The sequence below is a fragment of the Nothoprocta perdicaria genome, unplaced genomic scaffold (genome assembly GCF_003342845.1).
Source record: "Nothoprocta perdicaria isolate Ctin4 unplaced genomic scaffold, notPer1 scaffold_36, whole genome shotgun sequence".
NCBI classification, from domain to species: Eukaryota; Metazoa; Chordata; class Aves; order Tinamiformes; family Tinamidae; genus Nothoprocta; species Nothoprocta perdicaria.
In genome coordinates this window covers 734,429-756,123 of record NW_020455599.1, presented here as the reverse complement: position 1 = coordinate 756,123, position 21,695 = coordinate 734,429, and the positions used below count along the sequence as shown (strand labels likewise).

Here is a 21,695-nt window from a genome sequence, read left to right as displayed (position 1 = left end):
TAGGCAATGTGGCCTCCTTTTATGTTGCTTCCCCTTCTATTTGATGGGCAAGTGAATGTCTGAGGAGTTAGGATGCCAACTTGGCACTGCGGAAATCCAAGTTTTAGTTTCTAAATACACCTGGGAACATCACTGGAGAATACATAACTTGGGAAGCAGGGTGACAGATGTCTATACAGTCTTGAGAGGCAAGGGGGAAGGGGATACGGACTGATTTTCAGGGCATCTTCCAGTAAAAGAGCATTAGAGGTTTAGAGGAAGCTAGGAGGAAAGTTCAAAGCACTGAAAAGGTGCCACGGGTACTGGTGGTTATGGAGGGCAAGGGAGACCAGGGAGGTTCATAAAGAGAAACTGTTGGCATATTTTATGTTCCTTGCTCTCTGTAAATGGAGACAAGTGTACAATGCTGTCTGTAAGTACATTGGGGATAGCTTCAGTAAGTACATTGGGGAGTACTGTAAGTACATTGGGGAGAAACTTCAGCATTTCTGCAATGGGACCCAGACGGGTACCTAAAAGATCCATGCTGACATAATACGTAGCAAACGTTTTTCTATCCCAACCATACTAAGATCCCTGAAATTTTGAACTGATGCCAAAAGGTGTAGGTATTAGCCCAAAACAGGGCACTCTTCTAGTCATTAATGTCCTATGTATGAGCATCACCAGGAACTGGAAGACCAATTTTGTAGAATGCATTTCCCTTTACAAGAGGCAGATTATTACTGCCGATGTGCACATTATGATGTTTATATAAGACAATTATCTTTATGTTAACAAATGAGAATTGAATATATTCTGGAAATGAGATGTATATAATCAATTTCTGCTCATGAATGCATTTCTGATTAACTGGCTGTGCCAGAATCTCCGAACGGATCTCACACCAAGGTTCTTTTCATAACAGTTTTCAAAGGAAGAGCTAAATGCCTTAGTGTACAAACATGGTGCAGAAATGTAGTAAACCATTATTGAAAAGCAATAGAAAACTTAGTGATATCCCATATTCTGCAGAACTCGGAGAGAAATGCTACTTTAAATGTAAGTATCTATGCAGACAGGCAATGACAATTGCTTTCTAAATATTTTATTATATTTKTAAAATAAGGAAAATGTACAGGCTGCTATTTAACTTCAGGTATTATAGCTGTAGATAAAAAAGGAAAGAAAATTGTCATATATACCATACATATAGCTATGATTATACTACAGCATGCCTACTTGTATGGGGGGTTCCATGTTCAAGAAATAAATTTTCTTTGCCTTTCAGGAATTTTGAATATTGTGGAGTTAGGGTATTTAGAATCAAAGCAAATTGCAATTTTCAATGAATGGGTATTTCTGAATGGCAGATTGACAGTAAATGCCCACATTCAGAAATTTAACTTGCATTTTAAATTGGAAAAGGGGATAACACAAGGGAAACAGCACTTCTATTTATTCTGCTCTTGGTTTCCTATCTATACTGGATGAAATCAGGCAGTTTGAGGTCTGAATATCTGTTGTTTAAGGAGCCCATAAGAAAGGAGATAATCTGTGAAAAGTGATCTGCTTCCTACCAGTGCACATAAGCAAATTAGTAGCAATGAAAAACAGTGGCCCAAGGTCAGGAGGAAAGAGGCAGTCAGAGCAAGGCAGAAAGTCAAGCATGAAGTCTGTCTTCACTGGCTACAAGTACAAGCAGAAAACAGACCAAGTCTCCTACAGAAAACAGCCTGTAAGGATTAGGAGGCTTTTGCCCTTACCGTTCTCCAGGTTTTCACTGCTCTCGTAGCAGCCAGAATCCCGAGGAGAGCATCCAGTCAGACCCTGACCTTCAATGAGGAGTTTCTCCTGAGATCCTGACTGGTCACTGTTACCTAGAGAAAACGAGAGAGCCCAGTGAAAACAGAGACAGAAAATCCAGTTGAACTTCCCAGCCTTACATTTCCAATACCTACATTATTTTCTCTGTGATATTAATCTCATCAGACCCCAGATTAACCAAGAGTGAGCACTAGGGACAGACACCACAAAGTGATAAATAGCACTGGAAACTATTCATCCTCTTGGGACAGCACTGAATACCAGGCTCAGCTTGAGTGTCACGGAGCAGTGATGCACTCGACGAAAGCAGAGCCGAGTGCATGTCGTCCTTGGAAGCCTCAGTGCCACGGCCTGCAACTAACMTTTCAAGTGGCTTCTGGCAGGAAATACTATTAAACCATGGAAATGTATTTAAAACAATAGCATCAACGGTCCAAACCTCCAGTTCAAGTAAGAAACGAAAAAAAAAAAAAAAAATTCCCAACTCTGAGCAGAAAAGACTCTCTGCAGGAAAGACCAAGAGAAAGGCTGAGGAGTGCCAGACCCTCCTGACCCTCACATATGGGGAAGGGACAAGGAAGACACTGGTGGTAAAAGCTCCTGCCTTCCTCACTCTGCACCTCGAGCCAAGGTTAAYGCGGCACAGATTGGGCTGCGCAAGYTGCATGCCAGGAATTTGCCCATAGGGTTTGGTTGGAAATTTTGCTTTCGTCATCTGAAGCTGGTGAGAGGAAACCAACTCCACGATGCAAGGAGATAGTTTATGTTGTGTGGGTTGAGGTTTCTTTTTTCTGCAATAAAATGTCAGAAACCGACATTTTGCTTCATATTCTCAGAACCTGAAAGGTAATTAGGGAGCAGAAATAAATGTTGCTGCCTCTCCCAGGTTCCAGCTGCCTCTTCTCTTTCCTTCTGCTCATCACCCTTATTTGGGACTGGAATTTATACTTTCCAACCACTACATCAAATAGTTCCTCAAATTCTCAAACCAAAATTGAAGGTCCCTAAAAAACTGATTTCTTCACAGAAGAGAACATTCCAAGCAGGTCTCCAAAATAACCGAGAGAGGCTCCTGTTAGGTGTCAAGTAGCCCYGCTCAGTGAAGCAAAGAGAATCCATGCAATTCTGCAATTGCAGGTGTTTTGTCTTTTGGAAGAAAGCCTCAAAGCTGCCTCGGGAAACGTGCAAGGAAGGTACATGTTGGTGAAAGCCCAGATCACAGAACACTATGCAGAGCCTGACCAGCAATCTCTTCATAACAGAATGAAATCTCACTCACTTAATAAGCAGCTGCTATGGCAGTTTAAGCTAAATTGCAGGATTGTGTCCAGAAGCAGCTGAGAAATTCCCCACTCTGACTATGCCCTGGGGACACTAAACTCCTGCTGGCACTTTTGGATGAAGGAGCAACTTGGCAGTGTTTTAGGTTGCTGCAGTTGGGTGCTACTTGGGTCCCAGCCCCTGCCCCTGCAGTGCTTGCTGCCGTGGCACGGCCGGGACAGCTCTGCTTCACCCTGGGCACCCTCCAATCTGACCACCCACTTTCTCCATTTTTGTAGCTACTTTCTTGGGGCCCTCTGGACAACAGGCCAAGCTGCACTGCTGCAGGACAGACAGATGTACCTCTGTCTTTCGCTCTTTGCACCTGACCGATGCATTTTCCTCCTTTTGAGAACTGCTATATTGCCATGTATGCAGCCTCAGAGCAGCTATACAGTCCTGTCAGTYGGAGTCCAAGTCACATGCACATGCAGGTAACAAACAATCCCCAAATAAAGCTCAGCTCACATCACCTTTCCCCACAGCTCTCTGGGCTTTGACCTTTTCCTCACCCTTGGAAAGGGTACCTTACCCTTTCCTTCCCAAGCTTCCAGTCTAGAAGCTCTCTTCCTTCCTATTCTCTAYACTACAGCTTCTTTGCTTGTTATCTCAGAATTTATTCCTGAACATCAGTATTTTAAAGGGTTATTTGCTCTATTTTTGACATCCTATCGCTTGAATAATTTGGGAAGCAGTTACATGAAAAGCAAGCCTTTAAAGCACTCCTTGAAAATCTGTCTGCTGGAAGACCACGGACATAACTAGATTATAAAAAAATCTCCAAAATCCCTGAACTGTTTTTGTGTTTTAGGCCCTTGGCCAAGCTCTAGCAAACTCGAAACCCCTAAGCAACCCACGTACTATCATATTCCTGCAGAAGTTCCACTGCTGTGAGGAGAACAGCTCTGTGCTCAGGATCTCGGATGTTCAGTTCATCCAGATCTTCTTCTTCTAAAAGTTTAAAGGTGTCCAGATCTTCATAACCATTGAAGAGGAAAGTGGGCATGTGCTCCTGCATAGGAGGAAACAGGGAAAAAAAGCCAACTGTAAGTCAATAACATTTTTATTCAACTTCTTTTGGCAATAAAATCCCTACATGAGATTTTCATTAGCAGGAAAAAAGCAGTAGTGCAGCATGTGCAAACCACTGCACAACAGCAGAATTATAGGATTATATATCATATAAGCATCAATCAGAGATAAGCGAAGTAGCTGTGCCAGAATTAGAATGCTGTGCATATTTTTATATTTASAATAAACTGTATTATAGGCACTGGGTAGCACTCTAGTCTGACACACAGTGTAGCAGAGCTCTTTACTAATGGGTAGTGCAAAGGATGAACTACAGCCACAGCAGGTTATCTCCAGCCCTTCCAAACAGGAACGTGGGAAATAACTTCCTTCTTAAAAAGGGCATATGCATAGTTATTTTACACATTCTGCTTGCCTTTGCAATGTGTTAGCTGGCAGCCACACTGTTCAGGGCTTCACACTCTCGGAGTGGGTACAGCTTGCAGCACCTCMCCACGTGAGACAGGCAGTTCTGCCACGTCTCAGCTACTTTGACTCTGCACCCTCATTCCACTAAACGGGGTCATCTTCACTAGGACGAGGGATTTAAGAACTAATTTAAAACTGAGTAACTTCAGAGATGTGCCCTCCTTCCTACAAACAAAATTGAAGGGAAAAGAGAGAGAGTGAGAGCACGGACCTTTAAGTTGATGCGATCCAGGAGATCCTCCACAGACTTGGGCTGGGGCGGTCGGCTTTTCCGGCGTCTCCGCGTGGGCCGCTTGGGCTTCTCCTCCTCTTCATTTAACACGTCCACGTAGATGAACTTGAAAGTGCCAACTTTGTTGTTCAGGAGGCCCATCCAGGTGCCCATGGGGGGCTTGCTGATGATGTCAATGACGTCGCCTTTCTGCAGAGCAGGGGAGCAGGGCAGACACGTGGGCTCGCTTACCGAGGGCTGCTCAAAGCCACCCAGCACTTGCCACACAGCTCTTGGGCTCTGCACAGACTTGGTCTACAGGAAACACCCTTGAGCTTCAAGGAGTTTAACCCGACTTCTGGCAAGGATGTCTCATTACAGATTTCGTTTACAAATGGGAAAGGGAGAAAAGGGAATCTGAGCAATCTGCCTAAGACCAGAGGAGGTCAGCAGCAGAACCTGGACCAGACCCTAACTGTCCAGATCTGCAAAGCCACTTAGGCCCTGTACTGCCCCACTGCTCCTTGCAGAGGTGGTTCAACAGTGTGTAACTGTCTGCAACTGGGGGAAATGAGAACAGTCTGAAGAGTCTGAAGCTTCTCAGTACAGATGGGCACAATCYGACATCAGATTTCCTGAGGAAAAGTGGCACGCACATGAAGGAGGAATGCCACTGCACAATGCAGCTTTTCCCACTGCATTCCTGATTGAATTGGCAGTGTGGACACACAATAGTCTCTGCATCACTCAAGGGGTTGCCCTGCTTATATCTGCTTTAGTAAGAATTAGCTATCCTTAGAATTTTACGTAATCAATGACCTGTAAGGAGCCAGATATGCCAGACAGAATACTGCACAAATAATAATAACAATAAAAAATAATCAAAGCTGATACTGAGAAAAATTAAAGGGCAATAACAACACATGGCCAGCCAAGTAATGCAGCATTAGCTCAAAGCCAAGCCATAGTAACTGCAATGCCTCAAAGGGACACTGCATGCTGGCTCCTCCACACTCCTCACAAGGCTTTTGAAAATTATTAACTAGTGGATGAATTCACAGTGACAGGTTGRTATTTTTTTTCTCACTTTAAAAATATTCTTGCAAAATTGCTTCAAGTACATTTCCTGCGACGTAGGGAAATACTAAGAATCACTTAAAACTATATTCTGTAATATTTTGCTARCACCAGAATAATACAGATAAAAAAACCTGCAAAAAGCAGATGTAAGCGCATTAAAAGACTAAGATTTTCAAAGTTCTTAAGAGCAGCTTTTCAGTAGGGGTTTTGCCACATTAAAGGTTCGAATCCCACTGAAAACAAAAACCCCTGGTACCTTGAGCTTCAGAGAGTCAGTGTCGTAAGGGCTGGGTGTAAAATCCGTGTGAACCCTGGCTCTCCCGCAGAACGGTCCCCTGTAAGGAGGCTCTTCATCGTCTCCATCTTCAGATTTCACGCTCTCTCTGTTGCTGGTTGAGGAATCTGTCGTGCTCACTGTCTGACCACCTAAGTACACAAGTGTGAGAGACAAAATATCAGCTTACAGGGAAAAAAAATCTGCTTCTAAACCCTCTTTGCAAGCAAAGACACGCCAGAAATCCCAATCAGAGCTTCCCAACCAGAGCTTCCTCCAAAGTGGAACTKATTTCTACAAGACATTATACTTAGAAGTCTTTAATGCTGTGATTTCTTACGTTTATGTACACATAATGGGAGGATGTTAAACTATTTTACACTCTTTCCCAAATTAATCTCCTCAAAGTATAATTGAGAGATTATTTAATTTCTGCCTTGTCTATGGTACTACACAGATTTGRTCTGTCTGGAAAGTTTTACCCACAAAAAGCTTGTGAGAAAATGAGCCCCTTGTGTGAGAGCCCCGGCGTCCTGATTATATTCAAAAACTTGGTTTTACGGCAACACTTTGCATTGATATTAAAAAAGGAGGCAGATGACCTTCAGGACATACTTCCCCGGATTCAGAAATGAATCTTTCATTCAGGCTTTCTTTCCAATAAGTTCTTGGCTTCTATTGATCAGTAATTTATAGCAAAGTCCCTGTCAGGAACCTGYTTGAGCTCTGATTTTGTTAGAGACRTTCTGAACTACAGCAGTTTTAAATAATACTCCTCTGACAGACAATGAGAAAATTTCAAGGTCTCTCTGCACCAAGTTAAACCAAAACAAAATAGCAGGATTCCCCACGAGAAATCTTGTGTAAAGATGAGCTCATTCATAGGATCTTTGATCTGGATCTTTCATTACCACTCAGATCATTTGTATTAAAATAGCAGGGTCCAGCAGCCCCAGCCAGAGAGCAGGATTACATTTTGTCAGGGCTCTGTATAAATACAAACCACAAGAGACCATCTCTGCACCAGAAAGTTTACAGCACTTTTGAGCTAAAAACTGAAGATATTCTCTATTGCTAGGCATGATGACCAACCCACCAACCCAACCTTTCTGCTTCCAACCGCGGCATCTGCTTTGACTTCCTCCTGTTCTGCTTCCYGTGGAAATAACTTGGCTCCCAAAGWCATCAGAGAGCCACCGAGACGGAKGCACCCAGTTAGGGCTGCACTTACTCATCGAGCTCTGGCCGCTCAAGGAGCTCCTGAGGCTCTCCACGGAGCCCCCCGCTTTCAGCTTGGGCTTGTCCAGGGAGTCAGCGTCCGGCTGCGGGGACTGCGGCGAGGCYGGCACGACGTCGGGGCCGTGCTCCTGCGGGAGAGACCGCGTGAACTAACACAGGCAGCGACACCAGCTGCCCCTCCGCCGCCAAGCTAACAACAGCTGCTATTCTCCTGCTGGTTAGCAGGGTGAAAGCTAAAAAGGGGATCAACCTGATCAGCGGTACCCATGTGGGGCAGGAACCCCATCTCGCTGGGCACAGCAGCACCAACAGCAGCAGAAACATGAAATTAGGCTCAGGCACACAGCGAGGTATTATTTTTTGCAAGTGAATCACTGATACTTTTGCTCATTGACTTTCAAGAAAGGAAAAAAAAAAAAAAGAATTACCTGAAAAGGCAGCCTGGGCATAATACAAATACAAATAAATATAATAAATACCCCCCAAAAATGCTGCATATGCAATAGGTGAGGCAATTTCTCTTTTAATCCAGTCAAGCCTTACAGTGAATCCAAAAGGGTCTTTCTGAAATTGAAATGCTGTCAGCTCAGGTGAAGCACAGCTAAATTGAAGCTGTGATTACCTGTGGTCAGAACAGCTTTTGCTGTTCTTGTATGAAGGCAGACTGATACCCTAGCAYGCAAGTTTGAGTGACAATGCCACAAAGACAGAAGTATACATACTGTAAATAGACTGTGCCTAAAATATGGAAACCAAAAGAACTCTAGCTTGCACACAATAAGCATTTCTGTGCATATATATATATAGTCATGAAAATGGTAGATGCAACCTGTTATTTTCATGCTTCAGAATCATCMAAAAAAAAAAAAAAAAAAAGTCATCCCAGCATTTGACTCCGGGGTCAACTCAATCCTGGCGAGAACCGGAGAACAGAAGTGCTGCTAATTGCAAACTGACTTCCCAGTGCATCTCTTCCTTAGGCAGGCCTTCCAAAGGGGCCCTGTGAAGCCAGGCAGGCAGCAAAGCACCTTCGGGTGGATGCCGGCTCATCCTGTCAGACCTTTTTTTTTTTTTTTATTGATAAGTGCAAGCATAACTGTACCTTTGCTCCAGGTTGTGAACATGGCCTAATATTCCTACAAGAAAGAAATYCAAATGTTCCACTGCATTACCCAAAGCTGCCCACAAAACCATCCAGGTTAACAATCTGGAGGTTAATATCTCGATCTGAYTAACTAGAAATCCTTTAAGAACAACTTTGCATCAACCAGGGGGACGTGGCTGTATTTCCACCGTCACTTCCAGTACCCTGGTGATCCAGTGCGTGGTGCGACCACTTGAGGGCGATGTTTGCCCGAAGAAAAGCCCTGCTTTGCCAGTGGTTTTGTAAGCTATTACTGACACATTTCAAGTGGAAAGATTGGTTTTAAGAAATGCTGAAGAATTTCTCACAGTGCAAAGCAAGGACTCCAAAAGAATTCTGAAGGGATTCTTTCAGAAAAATGCAGCAATTGTTATTAGTCCACTTAAATTCAAAGTTTAGTTTTACAACTAATGTACTTCAGGCTTGCCTTTAAGAATGAGCTATAAAAAGCTGTAATGAAAAAAGAATAGGAAGATCTCTCATGGGATGCCCCTCCCTGACTTCACTGTGTATCTATTTTGATGGGCTGTTGCAGAGGGCCAGCTGCGATGGAAAGCAGATCTGTAATAGAGGAGAACAAGTGTGCACAGAGCTATGCAGGGAATTTAAACTAAGGTACAAATTGCAGATTAAACATATTACTGTGACCCTCAGGCACAGAGCAGTTCCCTTAATAAACAATGATGATAAATAAAAGGATGGCAATACAGAGCAGGATATGTAGTGCCATCAACCACAGGCTTCGGATGATGAGGCACTTGAATGAAAAATCTGGAAATGCATTTTCACAGCTGGGCTTCTGTGAGGAGCCATTTCCCAGGGAGGGATTTTAGAAGACTAGAGGAATAACCACACACTCTTGGAAGAAATTTCTTCCTGAACTAACAGGCTCCTTAAAGAACTCCTTGAAGAATGGGAATCAACATCAATTATCATGTCTACAACATTAAGCAGTCTACTGCAAGTCCTACATACCTGTTCAGACACAGAGCTGCTGTATTTTTTAGACATCCTTTTCTTCATGGTTTCCTTGACAGACTTCACCTTTTTGCCCAGAGATATACGAGACGCAGAGGGTGATTTGATCACTTCTTTATAAACAAAGTCTCCTTCTTTGCCCTGCAAAATGAAGCAAGGTTTACACCTGTAAAATGTGAGAGCCATTCTCTCCTCTTAGTGCAGAGGCAGACAGGGGATGGGAGCCAAGGTGCCCTTTCCACTGCTTGGAATTCACTGTCAGGAACCTTGTGCAAGGCATCACCGCGGTGCTCTCCAGGCCTCYCGCTCCTGCTTTGCCAGCTTTTCTGTTGACACTGCGTGTGGAGGTGCCAGCCTCTGCAAGGCTGCCTGCATCCTTTCGGGTTCCAGCTCAGCTAAATACTTTACTTTGCCAACAGTCAACTCCATGGACTGAGACTGGCCCTTCTCCCCAGGGAATGCACAACAGCACCTTGTGCCTCACGCTGGGCGATWCCACAGCTGAACAGCACGCGAGTCACCTCCGAGCTCCTGGCAAAATACCTATCTGCACACCTGCATTTGACTGCCTMCATGTACATTTTATTTTCAGACAGGCATTCAACTCACCTCTCTTCATGACCTGCTCTGTGGTTTTACTGGGAATTGTGGGGAGGGAAAAAAAAAAGGAAGCCCCTGCACCCCAGCCCCTGGGCAAGGCTGTCCGGGCACAGGAGGCAGTTCCTAGCACCCGGACACGGGAGCAGGGAAGCGAGGACTAAATCAGCAGCTCCACGTGCAGCAGACGACAAAGGGCAGCTGCTTCAAGCTCCTTTAATGGTCTCTGAASGACAGCCTGAGTTGCCCAGCAGTTGCCCGTGCCCCAGGCACAAGGACTCCCCACCCCTGCTAAGGCTAAGGGTGCCCCAAAACTGCACTGCACACAGCACCAAAACCCACCCAGCAATCGCACCGCTGAATCCCGTCTCTGACCTGGTGCAAAACGGGCTTCAGAGGGCAGTTCAGCTAACTAAAATGACAAGCCCTGGAGTACAAGTACACTGTATTCCACACACAGAGTTCCTCTCTTTCTTTTTTCCCAAATTTACCCATGTTTGTTACTTTATCATGTTCCACTAACAAGTCTTTGCCAAGGTTAACTGACACTTTGGATACTTTTTACTTCTCTTAGAAGTTTTTTTGTGATTACATTTGCTCTGGGTGTCCCTGCTGGAGCAGGGAGGTTGGACTACATCATCTCCAGAGATCCCTTCCAACCTCAACCATCCTGTGACTCTGTGTGAATCTTTTAGCAGAAATTGAGAACAGCTATTTGGATGATCTAGTCTGAAAAAAACAGACAAACAAAAAAWCCCCTCTTTGACCAACAGACTTGCGTGTTTTTGACAAAAGCTCTTGATCTGCACAGATTATTCTAGTGTCCTGTATTTGTTCCACTGCTGACGCTAGCAGTAAAAATCTAACGTCTAAACTTCATACTTTCCTATGTCAAAAACATACACTGAACAAAATATGCCAAGCTAGCTATGTAGAAAGATAAACATTGTGATTTTTGCAGGTTAAGTTTTATCTTCAGTAGAAGATTGACGGGAAAAAAAACCCTCAATTTTGCTCCAATTTAGGGAAAATTTTGGATGCAAAAAAAAAAAAAGAGGCTACTAAAATGATGGCATATATACATTTTTTTACAATTTAAACTTAATTGAAAGCAAAGAGGAGAYATCATCAGAGCTAAACTGGAGATAGTAAAGGTTCTTCCTTATATTTAAAATTTATGGGCAATTTAATTTGATATAATGTTCCAGCCCACAGGCAGTTTTGGTGGCAGTCTGACCAGCATTAACACTAGGATCAACATGAGTAACATAAAAGGAGTAATTCTCATGGCAGTTATTTTATATTTATATTTTTATTAAAATATAACAAAATACTGCACTGTGATCAATCGAAGAGCACCCAGCACAAGGGGATGCTGCYCTACTCCACAGCTCTTCAATACGAGGAGAAAACAAATCCTAAATCACTTCTGTAAGGACTTCCACCCAAATAACCTGMAGATCTTCACTGAGTGAAAGGCTGCCTCGGAATAAGGTAAGTGTTTTCCCAGGAAAGTAAAGCAATCGTGTGCTGTGCCTGGAGGGATGCCCTGAGGAAGGCAGACACAGGAACAGGCACAGATGTGCCCCCAGATCTGCGCTTTGATCACTTGTTCCTGCACCTTCAGCCACACGGTTTATAAATCCACACACACACATGGACAGGGGCGGATATGTTGTTCTCAAMGCTCAGGAAGCCTGTGGTTAAAAAAAGGCACCCTGCCTTCTTGGATCCCCAAACTGCTATTATGGGCCTAAATGACACTTAGCCTGTTATAACTCTATTGTGTGTTTCACTGCATGCTATTTCAAGCCTGCGCATTCCTTCACTCACCATTTGGTCAGAGCTGTTTCCAATATGAAGGGAACGATTTGTCAAGTCAAATCCTCCAAAGCTACAGGTTCTCTGCAAAAAAAAAAAATAAAAAAAATAAAAAACACCATAGAAACAGCTGTATCACAACGATTAGCTCAGTCCAAACATGTGTGATTTGGAGAATGTCACTGAAAACCGTAACATGGGCAAAAATGAAAATAAACAAACAAACAAAAGGATGGGAGACCAACGATTCAAGCTTCACGAAGGGAGAAGGCAGCTGTAAAGCTACTTGAGTCATTCCTCTCCTTCAGAGAGAACTCCTCAGGCTAAGGTCTGCTGCTATTGAGTCATCTATTGCCCACTCTCATTTAAAAAGAAAGAGAAAAAAAACAGTTTTAGTGAGAGGAAACTGTTCATTCATCTTCTGCATAAAGTTTTCCAGGTCCCTGGCAGCTCGCCTCAGCCCTGGAGTCTCCCTCAGTTAGGCCACACTAGTGCTGCAGCAGAGGGGAGCTGAGCCTTGAAACCCTGCACAACCTGCTCGCTGRACAGCTGCATCTGCTTAACCTAACACTGAAACACGGCAGCCCCGGAGGGCAGCCCTTGGTAAGGGCAAGGGAAAACAAGCCCCTCCAGATGTTCTGAGGGCATCGTGTCCCCGGAAGCTTTAAAGTCACCTCCTATACGCACAAAAATAAAATAAAAAAAAGGCACAAAGCAAACAACCCACCAGAAAGGCCCCAAGCCCTGAGATGATGAAGTATCTCTCACCGCCTCCCTGGCAGTACAGGGCAGTTGTGCTGGTTGTAGGGAGGGAGCAGGTTGTGGCTTCAGTGGCTCTATCACCTATGGAGCAACTCAGACGCTACGCTCCAGTTCAGCTGTAGTTTGCCATGATCATTAAAAAACCTTGCTTGCATTAAAAAACCATCAGCATTATGATGCTGCTTCCTCCCCAAAGCAAAGAGCAGCTAAACTCAGCGCAGTTGTGCTTCCACAGCCCTCACCAGAGCATTTAAATTTGGCAGATGAGTCTCTGCTAAAGTTTTGGTATCCCTTGAAAAGAAACCAGTCCCTTAGGGCAACACAGAGAGAACTGAGTTTTTGCCTCGCAATCCAACAGGCCCAATAGTTTGTTTTGCCTTTGAACACCAAACTCTGCAACCAGGCGCCTGTTACGTGGCTCTGTGAGGAGTCTCCGGAGGCAGTGCAGGAAGATGTGGACATGGCAACTGCCCTCTGCTCGTATGGCTTTGACTCTGAAGTCTGTGCTTAATGACAGGTAGACCTCCACTATAAAAATTCTCTTTATAGTCAGACATGAGACAAACAGGATGCAAAAGATTATTAGGAATTTGCAAACTGTGCATTTTTAGGGCCTGAACAACRGAGTAACCTGAAAGATACCTTAAGACCTAACTAGGCATCAGATCAAACCTACAAAAGATATGCCCAGTTACTACAGTAACTGTGAAGATCCACTACCTGAGAACTACCAGTTTGCTTGGACACTTCATCCCAAAGACACAAGTCCTCTATAAACTGGGTCACTTAATAAACCACCCTCATAATTGGCTCATTCCCGCCTTGTTCACTGCTAATCACCATACATCTGATTGTTTAAGCTTTTTTTCTTGCTGTATGCTGCGTACCGCACACCTACGGTGCGGATGTTTGTACCAACCACGACTGCCTTGGATCTGGCTGCCAGCTTTGTTCAGGCTCCCCACACGTGCACAGACTGGCTGCCCTGGAGGATCCTTTACAACGTTTGCTCTCCAGAAGGCACAGGACTATGGCATGGCTTTCAAAACTGATTTGGGAAAGCACTGGAGACTAGCCACAAGTAATGAGAGCGGCTTGTAAAGCCCAGCACACCTAACTATGAGGAGAGCAGCTTGTAAAGCACAGCACAGCTAACTATGAGTAATGCTGCCCTTCTGCCTAGGGTCCTTCCTAAGTAACCCTGCAGCGCGCGGCAACTCCCCCCATGGACAGGGGACATCTGGGGACATCTGAGGCTGCTCTGCGTTGGTCTCCCCAACCATCCGAGGCTCTTCTTATAGCAGGCACTTTTGAGAGCAAATTGATTCTTGATTAAAATGCCCCATGTTAAGGATTCTTCTTGCTCCGTGATGGACCTCCCCATACATTACATTCAACATTTCACTTTCCGATTCCAGGAAAGACCTTAGTAATTCTGCACCAAACAAAAGGTCTGTGGATGAGGAAAGGGATATTCAATGGAATGGCCATGCAATCAAAAATATTATCATTTTGGGAGAAAAGAAAAACTGATGCAAATTGAAAAATTCATGCATGTCCAGGTCACTGAAACAAATATAAACGACAAAAACGAATGGCAAGGCAAGACAGAGTGACCAGTTCCACTGAATACAAAGGCGTTGCAATTTCCCTGAGGTTGCAGCAAACACACACTACATGTTTCTAGGAAGCAGGGACAACCTTACTTGCAAGGTCAAGAGAAGTTAACCGGCTTCTGGCAGTTTCAGAGGAAGCGCGCTGCAAAAGCCAGCAAAGGCCGGCGGTCCCCACCACTTATCCCCTTCACCAAAGGTTGTTAACAGAGGGGTTCCTCAACAAGAACACCCACAAAGTCATTGTGTCACCCATTTCTTTTCTGACTGTGTCTCTGGGAACAAGCACAAATCAGTGCAGAAGTTACCACAGTGACACTGCTTACYAGGAGAACTCAAAAGCCTGTCGTCAGCATCCGCATTTACAAAGACAGCTTTGGACAGGGTTTTTAATTATGGGGCATCCCTGGCACATATAAATATGCCTTTTGCCTGCTGATATCCCCCTACTATCCAACTCAYATATGGGTGAGTCAGATGTCTTATCACTGTGAGGTCCCCATGGAGAAAGGATGAGTACAATCTCAATGAAAAGGAACAGTATCAAGCCAATGACAAGGCAAGCAGTAAATGCTGGAGAAATAGTGAAATAGCAAAGAGGGAATGTTCATGGTATTGGGTAGAAACAGGCTACTACTACTGTGGCCAAAAGTTAAAGATAAAAGGGGGCCAGGAAGCCTTGTCAGCTCCCACCGGTGACTGATCCTTACTCAGAGAGCTCCCRGCGCTCTCCATCTCTGACATCCTGAGCAACTCAAAGAAATGAAGCAGAGGCCTCTCAAAGTAAAGCTGTAATTTAAGAGGAAAAAAAAAATCTCTTTCTACTATATTGTTCACCTGAACATTTTGCTTAATATTATGGGTCTACCACAGTTTCCATCCGCTGAAGTAGGGAACTCATCAAAATTGTCAAGACAACAGACTATTTGGCTCTGCTCTGTAGATCTGGCTGGCTGCAAGGGCAAATTCCCAGGAAACTCAACATCATGGTGAACCACCAAAACTGGGTCAAATAGGCAGGAAGAGTCATGGCAAAGACTGGGTTTCTTTGGAATCCCAGATCATTTAAATCACTCAGTTTCCTGATGTACAGGAACATTTCCGTTCTTGGCCACCCACCCCTTGCTCCCTTTTCCACAATGCCATGAGGGAAGGTCCCACCTTCAGCTCATGCCAGAAAGTGGGTGCATAGCCAGGGACACTTCTGGTGTGCTGAGCAGCAGGCAGGAGGTCAGTGTCTACATAATGTAAACCTCCCTGACCTTCTGCAGCTGCGAGTGTGACGGAAATTACAGAGCTGGGTGGGCTACTTCAGCAGATGGGCTGGAAACTGTGAGGGGGAAGGCCAATATGAGGCAATGACAGACAGCAGGAGGGAAACAGAGCCCAGTTGACTAAGCATGCCCTAATYCTTTAAAAATTTTACATATCTCACTGTATCTCTTTAAAAGAGTGCTGATTTCAAAGCAGCAGGAAAACACTTTCATGGATTCTTAAAGCTTCTTTTCATCAATAATCTCAATTTGTGCTCTGGCTGAAGTTAAAAAGCTGCATTTTGTCATATTTTATTTCTATCATGGAGTTATTCTATGTACATGGAGACTGTACACTCAACAAAACTCTCTCCTGACAGGATCATATCAAGCTCTTCATGGGATACCGGTACACTTCTCTGTTACAGAAGAGTTACAGTGCTAAGGAGCCCCTAAAGGYAAGGAAAAGAGGGAAAGTGCAGAATTTCAGTTAGAAGTACAGAGTAGTAAATGTCAACTGCAACCTCACAGAAACTGGAAGGCCACCTCCATGGCAACTCTTTGACTCACAGACTTTTGGTGGATTCTCAAGAGAACCCTTTTAGTACAGCGATCCACTGTGGCAGCCCACTTCCTCTTGGCCTCCTCATCCTCCTCCAGCAGGCATCTCCTCAGGTCCTGCTTGTCGGCCTTGCTCAGGGTCCTGTCAGTAACGGGACGCACCAACTGTGAGAGGTTGAGGTGACTGTACAGGCTTCTCTCCACCACATAGGTGATATTGAACTCGCTGACAGAAGTGCGCCCTCGTAGCCTTCTGTTTGGGAAGCCACAACCTCCACCCCCTTTCGCTTTGTGCCGCAGCAATTGCAGGTCGCAGGTTGTGGGGGATGCTCCTTTCCTAGCAGGGCGCTGGCAAAGAAAAGCTCTGGAACAGGAATAGTTAGTATCCATTTTCTTCAATCGGATCTGCTTCCTTACACTCTGAATCTCCTCCAGGGACACCAGAAGATGGTGCTTGTGCCTGTTGCTGTCATAAAAGCAAATGCTTTCTGTACTTACCCCATGGCTCAGGGAGCCGAGGCTCTTCTTCATCTCCCCATCTGTCAAGGAGCGGCAAACTTTCTGGGTCTTCTCCTCTTCTGGGTAAGAGAAAAAAGTCCCGAGTTTCTTGGGAGGCTTGATAAGGCCACGGCTATCAGTTTTGCTGAAGGTCTTCACCAGCTTCCGGTTAGCTCCCCAAGTATCAAGGCTGCTGGAGGAGGGAGAAGTGGTGAGCAAGTCCAAGTCATCCTCAGGCTGCTTCTCACAGGAGCCATCCAAGTACAACTGCTTCTTGTGAACTCCAGAGTAAAGTGCCGACCTGTCTTCCAGTATGGCAGGGCTATCAAGCGAGTGCTCTTCCACACCTACAGYGGACAAAAACAGCACACAACGTGTATTTAGAGTCAAAGCAACCTCCTCTTGACATGAGAAGCCCAGAAGGTATTTATGGGTGGGTAAATTTGAACCAGTTCCTTCCATCTGCAAAGTGAGAGTTCTGGGATGAGTTAATCATAGACTGTAGCATCCAGCATTGCTGCAGAAAGCAGTATTTGTCCCAGAAAAGAAYAGAGCTGAGCTCAAGGATGAAATGAAAAGAGCTGGGCTTTCAATGGAAAAAGAGGTACCAAATTTATCTACACAGAATTTACATAAACACATGCAAAGAAAAAAAGGTTGGTCAAATTGTGGGTGTACCAATTTCAASAAGTCCTGCTAATGACAGAAACACATAGTTTTCACCAACTACATATTACAGAAGGAAAGAAGACTTTCTGAAACAGAACTACTGAATATGGGCAAAAGACTAGGAGTGTTTTTTGGGCACGGTATGAAAGAAAAATAGTAATTCATTTTTTCACATTTATCATTTGAAAACTCTTTCCTGCAGTGTTTCCTCCTGAATAACATTTAGGCTCCAGTTTTGGATGCAGCAGTACGGAAAGAGTCAAACAATGCACATCCGTCTCAGTCCTACCTGACATCCTTCATGGTATTCATAGACATATATATCAGAAACACAGACAGAAATGCAACTGAATTGTGTTCCTTGCAGAGAASTCAACGCAGGTCATGGAAACTTCCTTTTAAAAACAAACTTCCATTGAGTAAGCGTAGATTTTGCCTTCATCTTTGATGGTACTGAATATTCAACAATGTTGTGGAAGAGCTAAACTTGACCTAACTATGAAAGTATTTCTGATTTCCTAAACTAGTTCATCCAGTAACAGGACACTCATTTCAGGATGAAAGATCAGTTGCCTTCTACAGGCTTCCAGTCTCATCTTCACTGTGTTGGCAAAATATACTTGTCATATTTGCTCCAACCTGAGACACTGTTTTACCATGACAGAACTAGCTGTGACAGTGATGGGAGAGGGGATCACATCTGACACATCACTCTCGAGAGTCTACTGGAGGCTGATTTTAAYTCCCCATTCACTGAAGTGTACAACTTGATTTTTTCTCTGCTAAGTTTTGACTTGAAAGAAAAGAGACTTTCTTCTGGAGCTGAATAATCAGCTGAATAACATATTGATAATCTATTTTAGTCCCCTGAGGAAATATGTTTTCAAACAGCTTGTAAAATATGCGTTGTGTGTCAACATTGCAACAGATGTTATTTGGAATCAATCCATCATACAAACCCATCATGACACAGATGTAGATGTGAGTTGTTTTTAAATGCTACATAAAAAGTGTCCCAGCATTAGGAAGATCCAGGAATTCAATTAAGAGAAGATTAACATAAAATACTCATGTATTCAGATTCTAGCACATACTAGTGCCCACCAGATCATCCAGATTTATTGATCAAATTTGACAATGATCTAGAATTTCACATGGCTTCACACCTCTATACTGATGTAAGTAACAGCAGGAAAKATCCCAATAACCTATCCAGGAAAATGCAGGCAACCTGGAAAGCCAGATGACAATCTCCAAATCTCACTGGAGTATCTTTTGTGAGCTTGCAGAGTCCTCTGATGTATGAAAATGGGATTTCAGAGCTACCCTATGAGACATGGGGATGCACAACATTTTRACTTTTTATTTGTCACGTAAAAAAAGGGGATCGAGGAAAATTGTGCTGAGAAAAAAAAGCTGTATGTATCTAGTCAGGGTTTTGCCTGCTTAAGAGGTCTTCTGCTTATGTAGGTGTTATGTACAAACAATTCATGTTGTTATTAGCAGTAATTCTTTTTGTTATCCTATTTCCTGAGAGTCAATCCACACAGGAACACCAGCATGCTAGTACACACCGACACAAAGTTACAGATATTTTTAACCATTTTTCTTGGTGACAACAGTGAATCTGGTAATTTTTCTCCAAACAGGGGGCACGGGTGGCTCAGCATACTGGAAAAAAAAAATGGAAGGAACTGGGATGCTTAAGGGAAAGAGTGAGGAAGAAAAGGGAATAAGGAGATGAAGCAGAATTTGAAGCAGAGGTGGAAAGCTGTGAGGGAGAGAGCTGGAGCAGAGCAGCCAGTTAACACGAAAGCTGGATGCAGGAAGCTGTCCCACAGGCAGAGGCCCCGTGCCGGCCGCTCCTGCAGCTGCTCCCACCACTTTGGCTGACGGCTCCCTGCTGCTCTCCACACCCAGGCCCACGGGGTCGGGGAGTCAAGGCAGCTCTTGGGTTCCTCTTTCCCCGCAGCAGGAAAATCTGGGTCTGTTTTGCCCCTTCTCATAAGCTACATTTTTGCTGCTGAGGTAACTCAGCTTTACACTCAGCTCTGTTTTTAAAACCCTCTTAGAGGTGGCAACCAAATCTTAGTCAAGACCAAGCTACCYGCCCTGACCAGAGCTCTAGGGTGCCTGAGCCTTTCGCTCTGGCCCGTAACACGACCATCATGTGAGGAAGAGGCAGGCTAAATCCTGTTTTTACTGACAGCATCCTGCCACATGCCAAAGAAGATGCACAAGCTCTCCTTCAGCACACCAGCCTGGAACACAGGGCGGCCCAGTTCACTACAAAGCTGAAAGGAATGATCCTGGGAAGGACGTGGTCCTGGGAAGGCTGCAAACGTATGGGGGCATCCACAGCTCTGCAGGGAGCACTTGGGCAGGACATGCAGAGAGAGGACTGAGGCTCAGGCTTCGCTACCCTCAGTGCCCACCTATGGACACAGGTCATCAAGGGTGCCAGAGCCCTGGCACAGGCTGCCCGGGGAGGCTGTGGAGCCTCCTTCTCTGGAGATCTTCCAAACCCACCTGGATGCCGCCCTGTGCCCCTGCTCTGGGTGTCCCTGTGTGTGCAGGGGGTTGGACTAGATGATCTCTAGGTGTTCCTTCCAACCTCAACCGTCCTGTGATCCTGTGATCCTAAAGAGCTACTTCTGCAGGGTGGCATCTCCAGGAGATGAACTCTGCCCCTCTCTCCCCACTCCCCCTTYTCCCTTCTCTCTCTGCCCCAGGAGCCAGTACTCCTGTACTCTCTCTGCCCCAGGAACCAGGAGCCAGTACTGCACCAAGCAGCAACCATCCCACAGGAATGTCTAGCAGGGTTTTGCCATGGATGATGCCATGGAGCGCAGCTGCGCTACTCGTCAGACGCTCCCCTCCCAAACTGTTAAGAGCTTCACCTGTGCAACGCTCCTAGGGCAGCACGCCGGGACTCGGAGGTGGGAAGGGGGCCGGGGCTGCTGCGCCCACCTCCCTGGCGGGAATYGCTCCAACGCGTTCCCTCTAGGGCAGCAGGCAATGCAGGGCACAAAACATAAACCAGCTCCTAAGCTCTTAATGAAGGGCTGTGGGAATCCCAGGAGAGCAGCAGCAGCCACATCCCAAGCTGTCACTTGCCTCCTTCTACAGTCTCAAATGGTAATTAYTCGGGTAACGCAGGCATCATAAAAAAGGCAATATTTTTCCCTGCTCTGCAGGCACAGTCCGCCCCTCCTCTCTCATCCACATTCTGCCCCCTCTCAACAGAGAAATACGCTCCCACGTTCAGTTTTAATCACAGAAACTTTGCTCTTTACCTTCTGGGCTGGGTTTTTTCATTTCTTCCACTCTTATGAGTTTCTTCCGGACTCTGCGAGTAGAATTTACCAGCTTGTGCAGTCTCTTGAACTTCACGGACTCCTCTGTTTCATCATCGGATTGTTCTCTTGACTGGCAAAGAAACAAAGGGAATATTAATAAAGCAGTTGCTCCATGGCTTGCTCCTTCACGCAAGGTAGCCCAGCTCATCTGCTGCTCTGTGTCAATGCAGCTCTGCAACTGGTGTTACATTTTCAGCCCAATTCAGAAAAAAACATTTAAACTACTGAGAGTTTTCTTTCTTTCATTTTTTTTCCTCTTTTTCTGAAAGCCGGACATACCATTTTGAGTTCTAAATCTGTGCAACGTAAGATCCTAGGCATTGAAATTCTTTCCTGCCCTTGTCTTTCTTCCCAGGCATTGTGTAATAACTACTTCCACGTCCTCTGTCCGTGCATTTCAGGCAGGGCTCTTCCCCAGGGCTCTTCCTGCAGTACCAGTTTTGCTCCTGCGGTTTGGGTCATTCACTGCTCTGTCTGCCATCTCAGAACTCACTGCTTCAACCTGGTTATAAACAGCTTCTCCAAACTGAAACTCTGTCATTGACGATGATTCTCTTTTTTTTCCCCCCTAGTCTTCCCAGAAAATCAAAAACAGCAGCACACGAAAAGGGACGGGAAGGAAATGGAAGGAGGAGACCTCATTTGCCTCGCTGAAAAACTGCCACAGCTCCAAAATCTCCTCTCCTCCTCCCCACTCCCTATGCTGCAGGCGCTTGAGGCTGGCCGCGAGACGGACACAGCATTCCTCCAACTCCGACCAAGGGAAAACTCTGACCTTTGCAGATATACAGCGCAGTCCATATTCCCCAGCATCCCGTTTCATTTTGCATCGGATCCAGCGTGCTCAGTTCCAGCTGTTTTCCCTCAAGTATCAAACATTACAGAGACGGAGAAAAACCCTCCCTCTCCGGCAGCAGTGACACAACAGGCTGAAACAATCCATTCCTTGTGCACAGGAGAGGAGGGCTGCCATTTCCCGAGCCAACCTCCCATGTGCTACTTCCTCTCGG

The 21,695-nt window shown here is 45.1% G+C and overlaps 1 protein-coding gene across 6 annotated transcripts in view; it reads right to left on the bottom strand.

Moving 5' to 3' along the window:
* Window positions 1-21,695, bottom strand: part of SASH1 (SAM and SH3 domain containing 1) — a 506,147-nt gene that overhangs the window by 6,305 nt on the left and 478,147 nt on the right. For 5 of the 6 annotated variants that reach the window (XM_026044362.1, XM_026044361.1, XM_026044363.1 and 2 more), the window contains 9 exons: window positions 20,623-20,755; window positions 16,658-17,004; window positions 11,983-12,054; window positions 9,550-9,693; window positions 7,423-7,558; window positions 6,174-6,343; window positions 4,838-5,047; window positions 3,988-4,138; window positions 1,746-1,859 (listed from right to left, as the gene is read on the bottom strand). In XM_026044362.1, the coding sequence (XP_025900147.1) occupies window positions 1,746-1,859; window positions 3,988-4,138; window positions 4,838-5,047; window positions 6,174-6,343; window positions 7,423-7,558; window positions 9,550-9,693; window positions 11,983-12,054; window positions 16,658-17,004; window positions 20,623-20,755 (1,477 nt within the window). Of the gene's footprint in view, window positions 1-1,745; window positions 1,860-3,987; window positions 4,139-4,837; window positions 5,048-6,173; window positions 6,344-7,422; window positions 7,559-9,549; window positions 9,694-11,982; window positions 12,055-16,657; window positions 17,005-20,622; window positions 20,756-20,964; window positions 20,988-21,695 lie in introns of those variants that run through there. The other variant, XM_026044365.1, reaches the window with a different exon arrangement.